Source organism: Camponotus vicinus, unplaced genomic scaffold (genome assembly GCF_025532165.1).
Source record: "Camponotus vicinus isolate PSW18456_S1 unplaced genomic scaffold, iyCamVici1.0 SCAF_12, whole genome shotgun sequence".
NCBI lineage: Eukaryota > Metazoa > Arthropoda > Insecta > Hymenoptera > Formicidae > Camponotus > Camponotus vicinus.
The window spans coordinates 4,509,088-4,525,241 of record NW_028141948.1 but is presented as its reverse complement, the minus strand read 5'-3'; the positions used below and the strand labels follow the sequence as shown (position 1 = coordinate 4,525,241).

The 16,154-nt window shown below is 38.5% G+C and overlaps 1 protein-coding gene across 1 annotated transcript; it reads right to left on the bottom strand.

Moving 5' to 3' along the window:
• Positions 1-14,734: 14,734 nt before the first annotated feature.
• On the bottom strand, positions 14,735-15,697 carry LOC145963216 (uncharacterized). The gene has a single exon (XM_083084937.1). It carries the CDS (start codon positions 15,695-15,697, stop codon positions 14,735-14,737), a length of 963 nt encoding a protein of 320 aa, XP_082941063.1.
• Positions 15,698-16,154: the final 457 nt, after the last annotated feature.

Below are 16,154 nucleotides of genomic sequence, written 5' to 3'. Positions count from 1 at the left end.
GTGGTTTATGATAAGTGATTACATTTATTTTTCTGCCATAGATATAATTATGGAATTTCTGTGTAGCAAAAACAATACTTAATAACTCTTTCTCAATTTGAGCCATGTTTTCCTCACTTTTAGTAAGACTTTTAGACGCAAAACTAACTGGTTTTCCATTTTGCAACAAGCAGCAGCCTAAACCGTTTTGTGACGCATCTGCTTGTATTGTAATTTCTTTACTCATATCGAAATTTGCCAATACGGGCGCATTCATTATTTCCTGCTTTATCTTATTTAAACAGTTTTCATGTACTGGCAACCATTGAAATTGTACATTTTTTTTGAGTAGTTCTCTAAATGGCGCTATTTTTCCCGATAGATTCGGTATAAAACTTCGCAAAAAATTAATCATGCCTATTATACTTTGTAATTTTGTTATATTCGTTGGACTTTCTATAGCTAGTATCGCTCGGACTCTATTCGGATCTATTGTCATTCCTTCAACACTGAAAATATTACCTAAGTACTTCACTGAGCTGACTTTATATTGAACTTTATTTTTATTAAACTTAACGCCCCTACTTCTAGCCCTTTCAATAACTTTTTTGACTGTAATATCATGATCTTTTTCCGTATCTGACGCAATTAGTAAATCATCAAAGTATACTATTACACCTTCTATGTCACTAAAATTCTCAGCATTTATTTTTTGAAAATATTCAAGCGCCATATTTAGTCCAAAAGGTAATCTATTAAACTTATAACAACCAAAGGGCGTCGAAAATGTACATAGTTCATTCGACTTATCATCTAACTTAACATGCCAAAATCCATTTTTCAAATCTAGTACTGTAAAATAACGTTTATTAGCCAACTTTTCTGTTAGCTCATCGATTGTTGATATTAGCACATCCTTAGGCCTCTTAATTACCTTATTTAAATCTCTTGGGTCAAGACATAGTCTTATTTTACCATCTGTTTTTTCAACTATTACCAAGTTGCTGATCCAACCCTGAGGATTCTCTACTTTTGTTATTATTCCATCACGTACCATTTTTATCAGTGTACTTTTTAGTTTATCACGAACTGTGTAGGGAATTCTCCTAGGCGGACAAGCAACTGATGTACTCTTTTCATCTATTTCAATTTTACACGTTTTTTTGAATGTACCACTACCTTCAAAAACATCAATGTTTTCTGCTATAAACATATCCTTTGAACTATGACCTTCAATCACATGTATCCTTTTAATTAAATTAAATTCTCGACAAGTCTGTAACCCTAATAATGGCATTACTTTTGCTTTAACAATTACAAATCTTTGTTTTTTCTCTATATTTTTAATCAAACATTTCAAATCAATTATCCCTATTGGTTTCATTTTGTTACCGCCAAAACTTTCTAAGATTATATTAGTGTGCTCTAGTTTTGTCTTTGCCTTTTTTAATTTTATTACATATACTCAACGGTAAAACATTTACATCTGATCCTGTATCTATCTTAAACTTAATGTCCCAGTCAGCAAAGTCTGTTCAAACAGATTTTGTCAATTTCTGCTACAAATTTTTGTCGACAGTAAGATTGCAGATTGTATAAAAAATTTGTTATATCAAATAATGATAACAGAATGTCAGCAGAAATGTTACAAAACCTGCTGACATAATTTGATAGTAGAAACTGAACAGGATTTGTTTAAAATTATCATAGCAGATTGGTGGCAGAAATCGAGCAAGATCTGCGCAACACAGTTTGATATCAGATTGGTTGCAGAAACCGAGCAGGATCTGCGCAATAAAATTTGATATCAAATTCTCGGCAGATATCGAGTAGAGCCTGCTGATATAACTGATGGTAGATTGATGGCAGAAATTTAACAGGATCTGTGAGGCGCAATTTGATAGCAAATTGATAACAAAAATCGAGTAGAATCTGCGCACACAATCTCTGATAGCAGATTGACGGCAGAAACGGAACAGAGTTTGCATGATTCGATAGTTCCTTCACTTACCGCTACGTGAGCTGTACTTTCTCGTAATCTAATTTCTGTCAGAAATATATATAAAGTCGCGAATATGAATAAAAGACTAAAAATATAGTAATTATCATTTTAATTTCTATCACTTTAATTTCTGATATCTGATACAAGCAGATGAGATTCAGAATATTAAACTGATTGGAATCAATATGATAAATGGAAAATTATTCATGTACTGCCTATTTGTGGCATAAAGCAAGAATTTAATTCTAAATAAATTACATCTCCAGTTTTACAAGTTACATTTACTTTTATCATTTACTTTATTATTAATTTAATTAAATTAAATTAGTCCTTCGCTATATGAGATATAACTACGATATAACATATATTACATTAACATATATTACGATATAACATATGACATATATGTCATTTTAGGAGAAAATTGTAATTAACTTGCCGATAATATTCTTATTTAGCACTTGTAATAATCAATTTTGTTGCATTTATATAATATTAATAAAAGTAAGCGCAAATCTTGTGCAGTTTCTGCTGTCAATTTGCCATCAGGTTGCATGCGCAGATTCTGCTCGGTTTCTGCTGGCAATCTAACATCAAATTGCATCGCGCAGATCCTGCTCGGTTTCTGCCGACAGTTTGTTGACAGGTTATGTTTTACAGACTCTGTCGCCAAAACAAAAGCTTAATGCGGACACAGATGGCTACGGTTCTGGTGTGGGATTCTGATCGAATTTGCTGCCAATCTGCTGCCAACCTGCTAACATTTTGCTTACTGGGGTTATTATTCTCTATTTGTACCGTTTCAAACCATCTAGTATTAATATTTTCAACTTCTACATAATCAATACAAAATGAACTTTCTTTTGATGATGCATCAGTTTGTTCTGTTAATTCTTTTACTTTTTTAACTTTACAACTAACCGCAAAATGATTTAATTTACCGCATTTTTTACATTTTTTCCCATAAGCCGGACATTCTCGTGGATCATGTTTTGTTCCGCACCTTCTGCAGTCAAATTTTGATGCTTCTGATCCTTTAGCTTTGTTATACTTCTGCTGTTTCCTTTTATGTAGACTGTTTATTTCCGTTTTATAATCAATTGCTTTTTGCAAATTGAGGTCTTCTATTCTCAGTAGTCTTTCTTGTAGCACCTTGTCATTTATTCCTAGTACAATCTTGTCACGTACCATTCTGTCTATTATTGTCCCAAATTCACAAGTTTGACTAAGCTTCTTAATTTCCGCCAGAAAGCTGTCAAATTTCTCGCCTTCTTGTTGTATTCTATTAGAAAACTTGAATGTCTCATATACAATGTTCTTTTTTGGAACACAATACTCTTCAAAACATTGTAAGACTCTTGTTAAATTATTTCTGTCCGCTTCTTGCAGATTGAATGTATTATATAATTCAATGCCTTCTTCGCCAACATTATTTAGTAGTATGGCAACTTTAATATCGTCTGATTTCTCTATACTGCCTGACGCCTTCAGAAATATCTCAAAACTTTGTTTAAATTTGCGTCAATTTTCACTAATGTTTCCATTTAGATTTAGTCCTTGCGGTGGTTTACAGTAGAGTTCCATTGTGCTGTTGCTACTCGTTTGCGTGCTTTTAACCTCTTATTTTTTACTACCTTTACTCGTTCTTTGCCAATTTTTTCTTTTTGTTATACACTTAATTATAACATTTATTGTTATTTTACGACTGCGCCATGTTGTATATTTTATTAGAATGTATATTTGTATTACAATGCAATACAATTTTTGGCAAGCACACTTCGTATCTAATAATTATAGTGATGCGCCACCGTCTCTCGTGTCGCTCGCTAGAGTGATGCATGCGCTGTTCATACAGCCACAACACCAATAGATACGCTCGTGCTAATAACAAGTACATGCAATCGTACGATCCATCGAAACCATCGTCCAATTTGATGTATTTTGACGTTAATAATTTATACGGATAGGCAATGTGTCAACCGTTGCTTTACGCCGATTTTCGATGGGACGACGATGTATCGAATTTTGAATCATCGATCGCGCTAGATTCGCCTACAGGCTATATTCTCGAAATCGATCTCGAGTATCCGCAACATCTCCACGATACGCACATTTCCGTTTTGTCCGATACGCGACAAGCCGCCCGGCAAGCGGCAAGACAAGCTGCTCGCAACATTATATGATAAGAAGTGTTACGTGATACACTACCGTAACCTCCACCAATGTACGCGACACGGCCTTCGCGTTACAAAAATACATCGCGTATTACAATTTACGCAATCTCCGGTTTCGCAATTATATCGAATTAAATACACAGTTTAGAACATTAGCAAAAAACGATTTCGAAAAAAATTTTTACAAATTAATGAACAATGCGGTATTTGGCAAAACGATGGAAAATGTGCGTAATCATGTAGATGTAAAATTATTGACAAAGTGGGACGGACGATACGGCGCAGAAGCAATGATCGCAAAACCAAATTCGAAATTTCCATAGTCGAAGCGTCTTTTCGGAAAACTTAATCGCCGTAGAATTGCGCAAACTGGAAGTAAAATTTTATAAACCGATTTACGTGGGTATGTGCATACTCGACATATCGAAAGAATGTCTGTACGAATTTCATCACGAGTACATGGTGCCAATATATCGCGACAAATATAAGATCATGTATACCGACACCCACAGTTTGATATATCACATCGAGTGCGTCGATGTGTATGAAAACATGAAACGCGACCTCAGCAGATATGATACGAGTGATTATGCGGTAGACAATGCGTATGGTATACCGTTTGTAAATAAAAAGGTACCGGGCCTGATGAAGGATGAAAATAACGGTGCGATAATGACCGAATTTGTCGGGCTCAGAGCAAAAATGTACGCGTTGTGAGTGGATGGGAAAAAGGATACGAAGAAGGTTAAAGGCGTCAAGAATAACGTTGTCGTGAGAACGATAACGTTCGACGATTACACGCGGTGTTTGAAAGAAGAGATTGAAATGACGCGTCAGTAATCGTGTATAAGATCGAAATTGCATCAAGTATATACAATTCACGAGACAAAAATTGCTCTGAGTCCGTACGACGACAAGCGGTATATCGTACCCACGGACACGCTACCATGGGGACATTACAGGATATAAATAATTTATTTTTAATAATTAAAGATTTGGCTCAAGTAATCAAAAAATTAAAAAGAAAATGGCATAAGAGCCAACGCGCGGTAGTTGGAGCGCAGAGAAGCAACAATACTTTTTTTTTTTTCAATATTAGTATATTAAAAAACACATTATAATAACAAAAAACGAACGTTTTGGATCATCTTTTGATCCTTCTTCAGTGCGATGTTAATAATTTATGTTACAAATAGTGACGCGTTACATTAAACGAATTTGTTCTCGACGCGTAGGTGACGAAGCGCTCTATATTATTAATTGTACTATATTATTAATTGTAAAAAGCGCGGAATCTGATCTGCTGTGACGTCGCATAGCATAACTATAGTATTTTTACTTGACTGTTGGAAGCAGAGCGCTTACTAGACCTCCGCGAGATGCAATTTAGCGTCACCTAGGCGTCGAGAACAAATTCGTTTAATGTAACGCGTCACTATTTGTAACATAAATTATTAACATCGTACTGAAGAAGGATCAAAAGATGATCCGAAACGTTCGCTTTTTGTTATTATAATGTGTTTTTTAATAAACTAATATTGAAACTAATATTTTTAATAAACTAATATTGAAAAAAGAAAGAAGTGTTGTTGCTTCTCTGCGCTCCAACTACCGCGCGTTGGCTCTTATGCCATTTTTTTTTAGTTTTTTAATTTATTTTTGTAAATAATAGTTATTTATTTTGTAAAATAATTGTGTATTTAAATTAATTTTATATGTATACATATAGATAATAACCATGTATATTTTTTAAAATACATTTTAATTAATGTTTATAAAATATTATTTTTATGTATCCAAGAGTTGTGCGATTTATCCAATCCCAACCATTTCACATATACGTCATCACCCTTTTTCCGCAAAATCTTTTCCACGAGATATACGTCGGGATTAGCGACGCGTTGTAGTTTGTATTCGTAGAATCCTCCAGCTATAGGATTTCTGTGCGAATCTTCGAGTATGAATGTCGCGGGGTTAGTTTTCTGTACCTCGATAATCTTAAATATTTCGGTCGTCCAATTTGGCGTGAAACCTTTTTCAAAGATAGTCTTGTATTTACTCACGCGTACCGAGTCGCCTATTTCGAATCTTGCGGGAGCCGTAATTTTTATATCGCTGTACACCGTATTTAAAAGTTTTTTAGCGATCGCCGGAGTAACATCTATAGGTTTCATACCGATGGTGCGATGTTTTCGTATTGTACTCTGCAACGAGTCGAGATAGCTCGTCGATCCATTTGTAATTTCCGTTGAACGTAAACATTTTTCACATATTATTTTTTAAAGTACGGTTGAATCGTTCTACGATCGAGGCTTTCATAACGGAATACATCGAATAATGATTAATGTTGTGCTTCTTCATGAGTTTCTGCACACTCGCGTTGTAAAATTCTTTTCCTCTGTCGGTTTGAACATTTTTCGGGCATCTTTCATCGTCACGAATTATCTTTGCGATCGTTTCGGCCATTTAGTTTCCGCTCTTACTTTTGAGTGGTACGGCCCACGCATACTTGTTCAATATATCGATAACTGTATGTACTTATGACCTTTGTTGAGTCGAGAGTATGGACGCATGTCGACCACGTCCGCCTGCCACAGATCATCGTATCCGCGTACAATGACGCGTCTTCGCGAAAAATTTCTTCTCGCCGGAGCATGTAATTCCTCGACTAGTTGACCTGTGTGAAGTTAGCCCCGCACTTTTTGAATTTTATATTTTTATTCATTGTGCTGCATTATGCTACGTTTGTGCTGATTTGTGCCGCAAACCGTAGCTTAATAAGTTAAACCATTTTATAAAAAATTAAAAAAAACGAAATTTGCAGCAGCCCCGCACTTTTCAAATTTTGAATTTTTATTGATTGTGCTGTATTGTGCTACGTTTGTGCTAATGTGTGCCGCAAATCGCAACTCAATAACTCGAACCATATTCGAGAAAATAAAAAAAAAATTACTAGCCCCGCACTTTGTCCCAATCCAGTTCAATTTTTTTAAATAAATTGGCATAAGTTTGTGCCGTATTGTGCTGTTAAGCAAACTTTGTTATCTTATTCCATTTAGCTAAAAAAAATTCGTAAAGTTAAAAATAATAATACATCAATCATTTTTTATAGCATTAATTGAATTTCTATCAATTGTGTTATATTGTCCTCATAATTGGAAAGGATAAACAGAAAAAAATGTAGGTAATTATAAAGTTTGATTAAATATTTAATGAAAAGGAGGGGGGGTGAAAAAAAATTTAATTTTTTCTTTTTTTTCTTTTGTACCAGATTGTGCTAGACGAGTACAACAACTTTTCCTAATGACAAAATGCCGTCAGATCATTAGTTTTTGTTGTGGAATAGAAATTAGAAACGAATTTTTAGGAATACAAAATTTTACATGCATGTATTTTTCAAACTATAACAGATAATCTGATTCTGCAAGTTGTGCTATATTGTGCCACCAAAGACGAAGAAATAACAAGCAAAAGATGCATCAACAATCCCAGGGATTGATTATATATCGGTTAAAAGGGGTGGGGGTGAAAAAAGATTTAACATTTTTTATTTTTTTTCTCTTATACCAGATTGTGCTAGACGAGTACAACAACTTTTCCTAATGACAAAATGCCGTCAGATCATTAGTTTTTGTTGTGGAACAGAAATTAGAAACGAATTTTTAGGAATACAAAATTTTACATGCATGTATTTTTCAAACTATAACAGATAATCTGGTTTTGCAAGTTGTGCTATATTGTGTTACCAAAGACGAAGAAATAACAAGCAAAAGATGCATCAACAATCCCAGGGATTGGTTAAATATCGATTAAAAGGGGATGGGGTGAAAAAAGATTTAACATTTTTTAATTTTTTTTTTCTTGTGCCAGATTGTGCTAGACGAATACAACAACTTTTCCTAATGACAAAATTTTCTCAAATCGTTAAATTGCGTAGCACATACGAAATTAGAAATCGGACGTTAGGAAATTTCGCTACGTCCACGTCGTTGGTTCCGGGTAATGCAAAACGCGACTTTCAATTATCAAGAAAAGTTGTGCCAGCACACAGTCCCCCACACTAGGTGGAACTTTGATCAAATATTTTTCACTCCCCACTAATTTTGTTAGATTTCCTCAATCCCTTTAATTTTTTTCTACCTTTTTCGAGTTTGTTCGTCATACTTATTGTTAGCACATGATGAAACATAATAGTTTTGGTAGAGAAAGAGCTTGGAGAGAGTCAGGTTCAACACAGTAAAAGCAAAGTCGTTTTTCAATATAGCGTTTCTTTATTCTAATGGACGTTTGCACGTGGTGCTCTATACGCGTGGTACACTTCGACTGGGCGACTCTGCTCGTCGACTACCTCTACGCCCGAACGAACCCGAATTATCCTCGGCTTGACTCGGTTACTCGGATGAGCGCGCCTGTACAGTCTTATCAGTAGTTTGTTTCGACGTACAGTCTTGACAAGTAAAATGCGATTAACTACAATATCTTCAACACTACCGCCGTTTGAGCGTTTCGCTTGTGTTGATCCCACGTTTAGCTTGTCGCACATTTTTCTAAACTGATCCCGAGGCACAGCCTTGGTGAATATATCCGCGCGCTGTTCTTCGGATGGAACATATTGCACGGCTACGATTTTATCATTCGCCTTTTCTCGAACGAAGTGATAATGAATGTCAATGTGCTTTGTTCTTTTGTGATATACAGGATTTTTGACTAGCTGTATAGCACTTTGATTGTCGACGAACAAGGTCGTCTCTTTTGCACATGGACATCCAACATCCTCCAGAAGTTTTCGTAGCCAAACGAGCTCGCGTGTTGCCGTTGATACAGACACATATTCTGCCTCTGTCGTACTTAGAGTCACTAATTTTTGTCTTTGCGAAGACCATGTGACCGCTCCATTCGCCAGGCAGAAAACGTAGCCCGTTGTTGACCTTCTGGTCTCGATATCACCCGCGTAATCGGCATCCGAAAAGCCGATCAATCCTGGTTCGCTACCGCCGCTTTTGTACTCGATACCGTGATCGATTGTACCGCATAGATACGCGTAAATTCTTTTTACCGCACGCCAATGCTCGTGATTATGATTGCTTAAGTATTTGCTAACCGAATTTACCGCGTAGGCAATGTCCGGTCGCGATACAGTCGCCAGAAACACGAGTGATCCTACTGCCTCCCGGTAAGGCACATCTTTCGATTTTTCCTCGCCTATCTCGCACGGAGATAATACTACATGTGGATCCGCCGGCACGCTTAAAGCTTTCGCGTCGGTCATCCGAAACTTTTCGATTATTTTCCGAGTGTAGGCGCTCTGATGAATGATCAAAGATCTCTTTTTTTTGTCCCGTGATATTTGCACACCGACGAACGTTCCGGAATCGCCGATTGTTATCTTAAAAGTATCGCTTAGTCTCTTAACAATAAGCTCTAGCGTCTCTTTGGTATTTGCTGCGATCAGCCCGTCATCTACAAATAACGCTAAATAAACTATTTCAGTCTCTAATTCTCCGACAAAAATGCACTTGTCGGCCTCGCACTCTTTGAATTTAAATTCGTTTAAGAAATTCGTGAACCTCCGGTTCCAATATCTCGGAGCCTGTTTCAGACCATACAGTGATCTCTCGAGCTTGCACACCACACGTCCTGCGTCTGCTCCCACGTTGAGTCCCTCAGGAACCTCCATGAAGATCGTCTCGTCCAATTTTCCATAGAGGAAGGCAGTCTGCACATCGAACTGCATCAATTCGAGGTCTTTCGTTGCAACCATCGCCAGAAATACTCGCAGCGAATCGTATCTGATCACTGGAGCAAACGTTTCGGTGTAATCGATGCCCTCGCGTTGCAAGAATCCTCTTGCACACAGGCGAGCCTTGAATTGATGTTTCTTTTTCGCTGCGTCCGTCTTCACTCGAAAAACCCACTTGGAATTGATTAATTTCATACCTGGAGTCTTCGACACAAGTGACCACGTGTGGTTTTTCTCGTGTGCCTTGAGTTCTTCTTTTATAGCATCTGCCCACTGCGCGGCTTCTGTACTATTTGTTGCTTCCTGATACGTGTTGGGAATTATATATTCAACTACATTCGCGTTGAACCTGTACTTGTACGGAGTTTTGATACCTTTTCGATCTCGAAGTGCACGATTTGGAGTACCCTGAGCGTTCGTCGCTCCTCCTGCGGTCTCGACCGCTCCTCCTGCATCTTCAGCCGCTCTCTCAGCAGCTTCATCCCTCGGTTCTTCGTCGTCGTTACTAGGTTCTTCCTCTGCTTCTTCCTCGCTGCTGCTCTAGACCTCTATTATTTGTTCTTCTTCTCGTTCCTCTCTACGTCCTGGAAGGCTGATCTCGTTTTCGTCTTCTTCTTCGTGCGGTGCCATTTTTGTCGATACTTTGCCAATTCGCTCGTTGAAAACAACATTCCTCGCTTCACTAACCTTTTTTGTCACGGGATCGTACAGACGATAGTTCGGAGAGTTTTCTTTGTATCCGACAAAGATCACCTTCTTCGCGCGAGCATCGAGTTTTTGAGTGAATTGTTTTGGGATATGTACGAATGCTTCTGATCCGAATATTCTCAAATGTCTTAAATCCGGAGGCTTACCCACCCACATCTCGTAAGGTGTTACATCATTTGTTGACCACACGGTTCTGTTTAAGACGTAGATCGCACAGCTCACTGCTTCAGCCCAAAGATTCAGGGGCAAACTCTTTGTATGTATCATCGTACGCGCGCTTTCAACTATTGTACGGTTGTCCCGCTCAGCCTTCCCGTTTTGCTCCGGGGTGTAAGGTGCAGTTGTTTCACGAGTGATTCCGCGCGACGCGAGATAATTGTCCATTTCTTTATTACAAAATTCGCGGCCGTTGTCCGATCTCAGGATTTTCATTGCGCGCCCGAATTTATTTGAAATCATTTTCTCAAATACTTGAAACTTTTCAAACACCTGCGATTTTGATTTTAGGAAGTATACGTGCCGATACCCGCTCGCGTCGTCTTTGAATGTCAAAAAGTATCGCGATCCACCGGGAGAGTTTACCGACATCGGCCCACATACATCTATGTGTATGACTTCGCCGGGCTTCGTCGACACCTTCTTTAAATTTCTTTTAAACGGCAGCTTATGCGATTTCCCGAGTTGGCACGGTTCACAGAAAACATCTGTTTTATCGGTCAGCGATATTCCGGTAACCAGACCCTTTTTTGCTAGTTGACATATCGCGCGTTTACCCACATGTCCTAACCGTTCATGCCACACGTTTAGATTCGTCGACGCAACGTTCGCCTCTTCAACACTCCCCGGTTTCGCTACTTTAAACAGCATGCGACAGACGTCGTTGCCTTGTTTTCTTCCGGACGCGACGACATTGTTATTATCGCGCACTACTTCGACGTATTCTTCGCGAAAACGTACTTCAAAACCGATATTTGTGCACACGCCTACCGAGAATAAATTTTTGCGCAGCTTTGGAACGTATAGCACATTTTCGATGCGCGCATCGCGCCACACACCGTCAATCAACCTTTTAATATGCACTGTTCCTTCTCCTACGATATCACAGATTTGATTATCGCCAAGTGAGATAGTTCCACCACATTTATTCACTCGGTAGTCGGTCAGCCATTCCCGTCGGAAAGTCAGATGTCGCGACGCGCCACTATCAATCAGCCACACTTCGCTTTGTTTTGCGGACATTAGCTGTCGAATTTGATTGCACGTGGATTCCACTTGGCGCTTCGGAACACGCTTCTCACTGGTCTCCACCACGAACGCGCAGTCGCGAGACGACTCGCCGCCATCTTTCTTCCGGCGCGCGTTTTTACATTCCTTCGCGAAATGTCCCATCTCGTGGCACTTGTAGCACTCGATGTCCTTTTTAGGTTTACGCGGTTTATTGTTTTTATCACGTACCTTTTTCGTTGCGGCCAACGCAGTCGCTGCGTCGTCACCCGCACTGAGTCGTTGATCTTCCCTGATGAGTCTCTCTTGCAGGTTATCCAGCGTTTGCCGCGCCGGATCGACACTATCCCATGCGATTTGTAACGTACTAAACCGTGAGGTTAGACTCGCTAAAATCTTTGCCATGATTGTTGCATCAGAAACCTCCTCGCCGACGTCCTTGAGCTGACCCGCCATGTTCGTAATTCTTGCTACGTGTTGCACTGCCGTGTCTTCCTCACTCATGCGATACGCGTGGAACTTTTGGAGTAGTCCTAGTTTGTTCGTCACAGACTTTTGCTCGTGTATGAGACACAATTTGTCCCACATTTCTTTAGCGGTTTCACACGAACATACACTTGTTGCGACTCTTCCATTGCCGATAGCATGATAAATCTGGCAGTCGCATTGTCTTTAACGAACTTCTTCCTTGCGACGGCATGCGCTGCTCCGTCTGCCGGCATCGTGGTCGTGCCATCGACCACGTCGAGAACATCATTCATCAAAAATAATGCGTTAATCTGAGCTTTCCAGCCTTGAAAGTTCGTTCCGTCAAAGTTCTTAATCCCTTTTGCTGAGATTCCCACGGACATCACGGATGCAAATCTCTTGCACATCCGCACCCGATACCGCAACCACGTGTCACTCCGAAAACCGCCGACTTCCGGTTTTGTATCTCGCGAAACCTTTCGAACCTCTCTCCGATTCTACCACAACTATTGCACAGGAATGGCGACTGGGCCCATAACCTGATGAAACATAATAGTTTTGGTAGAGAAAGAGCTTGGAGAGAGTCAGGTTCAACACAGTAAAAGCAAAGTCGTTTTTCAATATAGCGTTTCTTTATTCTAATGGACGTTTGCACGTGGTGCTCTATACGCGTGGTACACTTCGACTGGGCGACTCTGCTCGTCGACTACCTCTACGCCCGAACGAACCCTAATTATCCTCGGCTTGACTCGGTTACTCGGATGAGCGCGCCTGTACAGTCTTATCAGTAGTTTGTTTCGACGTACAGTCTTGACAAGTAAAATGCGATTAACTACATATCTTCAACAGCACACATCAGTATAATTCGCGAAATTCGATTATCGAAGTAACGCGAGTTTGTAAGTTACGCGAGTTTAAAATTTTTCATTCCTAAAATTTCCTAACGTCCGATTTCTAATTTCGTATGTGCTACGCAATTTAACGATCTGAGAAAATTTTGTGATTAGAAAAAGTTGTACTCGTGTAGCACAATCTGGCACAAGAGAAAAAAAATAAAAAATGTTAAATTTTTTTACCCCACCCCCTTTTAATCGATATTTAATCAATCCCTGGGATTGTTGATGCATCTTTTGCTTGTTATTTGTTCGTCTTTGGTAGCACAACATAGCACAACTTGCAAAACCAGATTATCTGTTATAGTTTGAAAAATACATGCATGTAAAATTTTGTATTCTTAAAAATTCGTTTCTAATTTCTGTTCCACAACAAAAACTAATAATCTGACGGTATTTTGTCATTAGGAAAAGTTGTTGTACTCGTCTAGCACAATCTGGCACAAAGGGGAAAAAAAATAAAAAATGTTAAATTTTTTTTCACGCCCACCCCTTTTTAATTGATATTTAATCAAACTGTATAATTACCTATATTTTTTTATCTGTTTATACTTTATAATTATGAGGACAATATAGCACAATTAATAGAAATTTAATTAATGCTATAAAAAATGATTTATGTATTATTATTGTTTTTAACTTTACGAATTTTTTTTAGCTAAATGGAATAAGATAACAAAGTTTGCTTAACGGCACAATACGGCACAAACTTATGCCAATTTGTTAAAAAAAATTGAACTCGATTGGGACAAAGTGCGGGGCTAGTAATTTTTTTTTTTTCTCGAATTATTTCGAATATGGTAATTTTCTCGAATATGGTTCAAGTTATTGAGTTGCGGTTTGCGGCACACATTAGCACAATCGTAGCACAATACAGCACAATCAATAAAAATTTAAAATTCGAAAAGTGCGGGGCTGCCGCAAATTTCGTTTTTTTTGATTTTCTAAAAAATGGTTTAAATTATTAAGCTACGGTTTGCGGCACAAATCAGCACAAACGTAGCACAATGTAGCACAATTAATAAAAATATAAAATTCAAAAAGTGCGGGGCTAACTTCACACAGGTGACTAGTTTTCTCTTTTCGGAGACGTTTTTTTTCTCTCGCACGTTTGACCGAAACATAATTAATGCGATAATAGTATATCCGTATGTCTCGCCTACTGCGTCGAGTCAGATGTTGCATATCTCAGTATTTTCTTTATCTCGTCTATCATTATTTGCAGCACCTGCACGTTTGTTTCGAGCGCGATTATTTTTTGCTCGATTTCTTCCCATTGATCTTTCACAAGTTTTTCCACGTATTGTTTGTTCACGGCATCGGTATCAGTTTCCGGTTGCGCTAGGGGTTGAATCTTACGCAATCTTGCGTCAAAATTATTGGCAGTCAGACACAGAGCATTATCGCGTATATAATTTCTGAATAATTCATTTCATTGATAGTACGAATTATTCGACGTTCCGAGCGATAAACCAAATTTATTAATCGACATTTCGGTACCGAGAACATTGACCAAATACATATCGTCATATACGCATAGTTTAATTTATATAATAATGCCAGCCTCGCGAAGTTCTTCGATAATTGACAAGATTTCATTGTCGTGAGCATTGTTACCGGCTGGACGCGAAGCGTTCAGCAATCGCAAACGATCTACCAACTCGTTGGGATCGTTCCAATGTACGTAATCGATCTTGTTGTCGTTTAGCGTCATAGTACGCGGCACATCTATACCTTTCCCCACCATTTTACCAGCGAATAATGGCGCAATTATATATTTATACTTGTATCCTTTGTTACCCAAAATAGGATTATGCATAATGTTGCCGCGCCTATGCGCATTTGTTGCTTTTAATATACTTTTATATTTATGCTTATCATCTTCAGTGTACACGGTATCGTCGGGCAATCTCTTGAAAATTAACTCGTAGAGACCCGGCGTTCCCACGTATTTTACCTCATCGATGAATATATTATCGTTCTTGTCCACATCGAAACGTTTATCACCGAGCATCATTCCTTCGTTGGTAAACTTAACACTATAGACGTAATCCATACTCTTATTTTTATCACCGCTCATAATAACTTCTATATACTTTTGCGCTAGTGGATCAAAATGATCTCGCAATGTTTTTTGACCTTCGGATGTTTCTAATTCGCGTCGGACCGTCGTTATAAGCGAGTCCGGCGTGCTTTCGGAAATTTCTTTGACGTACGGGGATGGCATTGTTTGACACGGTTGTACTTGTATCGGACTAGATACATTCGGTAATTGTTCCATTCGTTTATGTTTCGGTGTAGAAGTTATTAGTGAATCATTCATTATGTTTGACCATGTTCGCTTTATTGCACGTTTTGACTCTTTTTTCTCCTCATGCTTTTCTCCGAGCGTACTCAATGGCTCGATTTTTGGCGTATCAGATTCGATACTAATGGTATTTTCGACAAGCTGTTTTAAAGGTTCGGTAATTGGTTTAAATTGTCTTTCCAATATGACATCTTCCTCCATTTTACCAGTTTTTAAAGCGTGATATTTTTAGCGAATTGATTCGCTCGTTTTTGCAATCTCCCTCGCAATCTTCTCACGGTCCTCATCATTGTTGATCGTCTTCATACTGCGCTTGGATGACATTGCTCGAATGATGTGTCGATAGCGACTAACCGCTTTACGGTATTGCGAAATCGTTAAATCCTCTTCTATATCGTCCATTGGTCTGCGAACTGTCTTTATCGATCACTACGAATCCATACTTGTGTTGCCAACATTTCTGACACAATGCGCGGAAATCATCATAAAACATGTCGGTATTTACATGATCGTTGTACACGTGTTTCAAGTTCGTGCCGTCTTGTTTAGATAAAATCAAAAGATTCGCATTATCGCGTATAAGATGCTTGGGTATCTTGGCGTACGTTTGACAGAGATAGAAACAGTCGACGCTCGAATGTCGTCCCATTGTAAAGTA

What these genes read in the sequence shown, in the direction of transcription:
- LOC145963216 (XM_083084937.1), bottom strand. Translation starts at nt 15,697, where the DNA reads ATGGAGGAAGATGTCATATTGGAAAGACAATTTAAACCAATTACCGAA.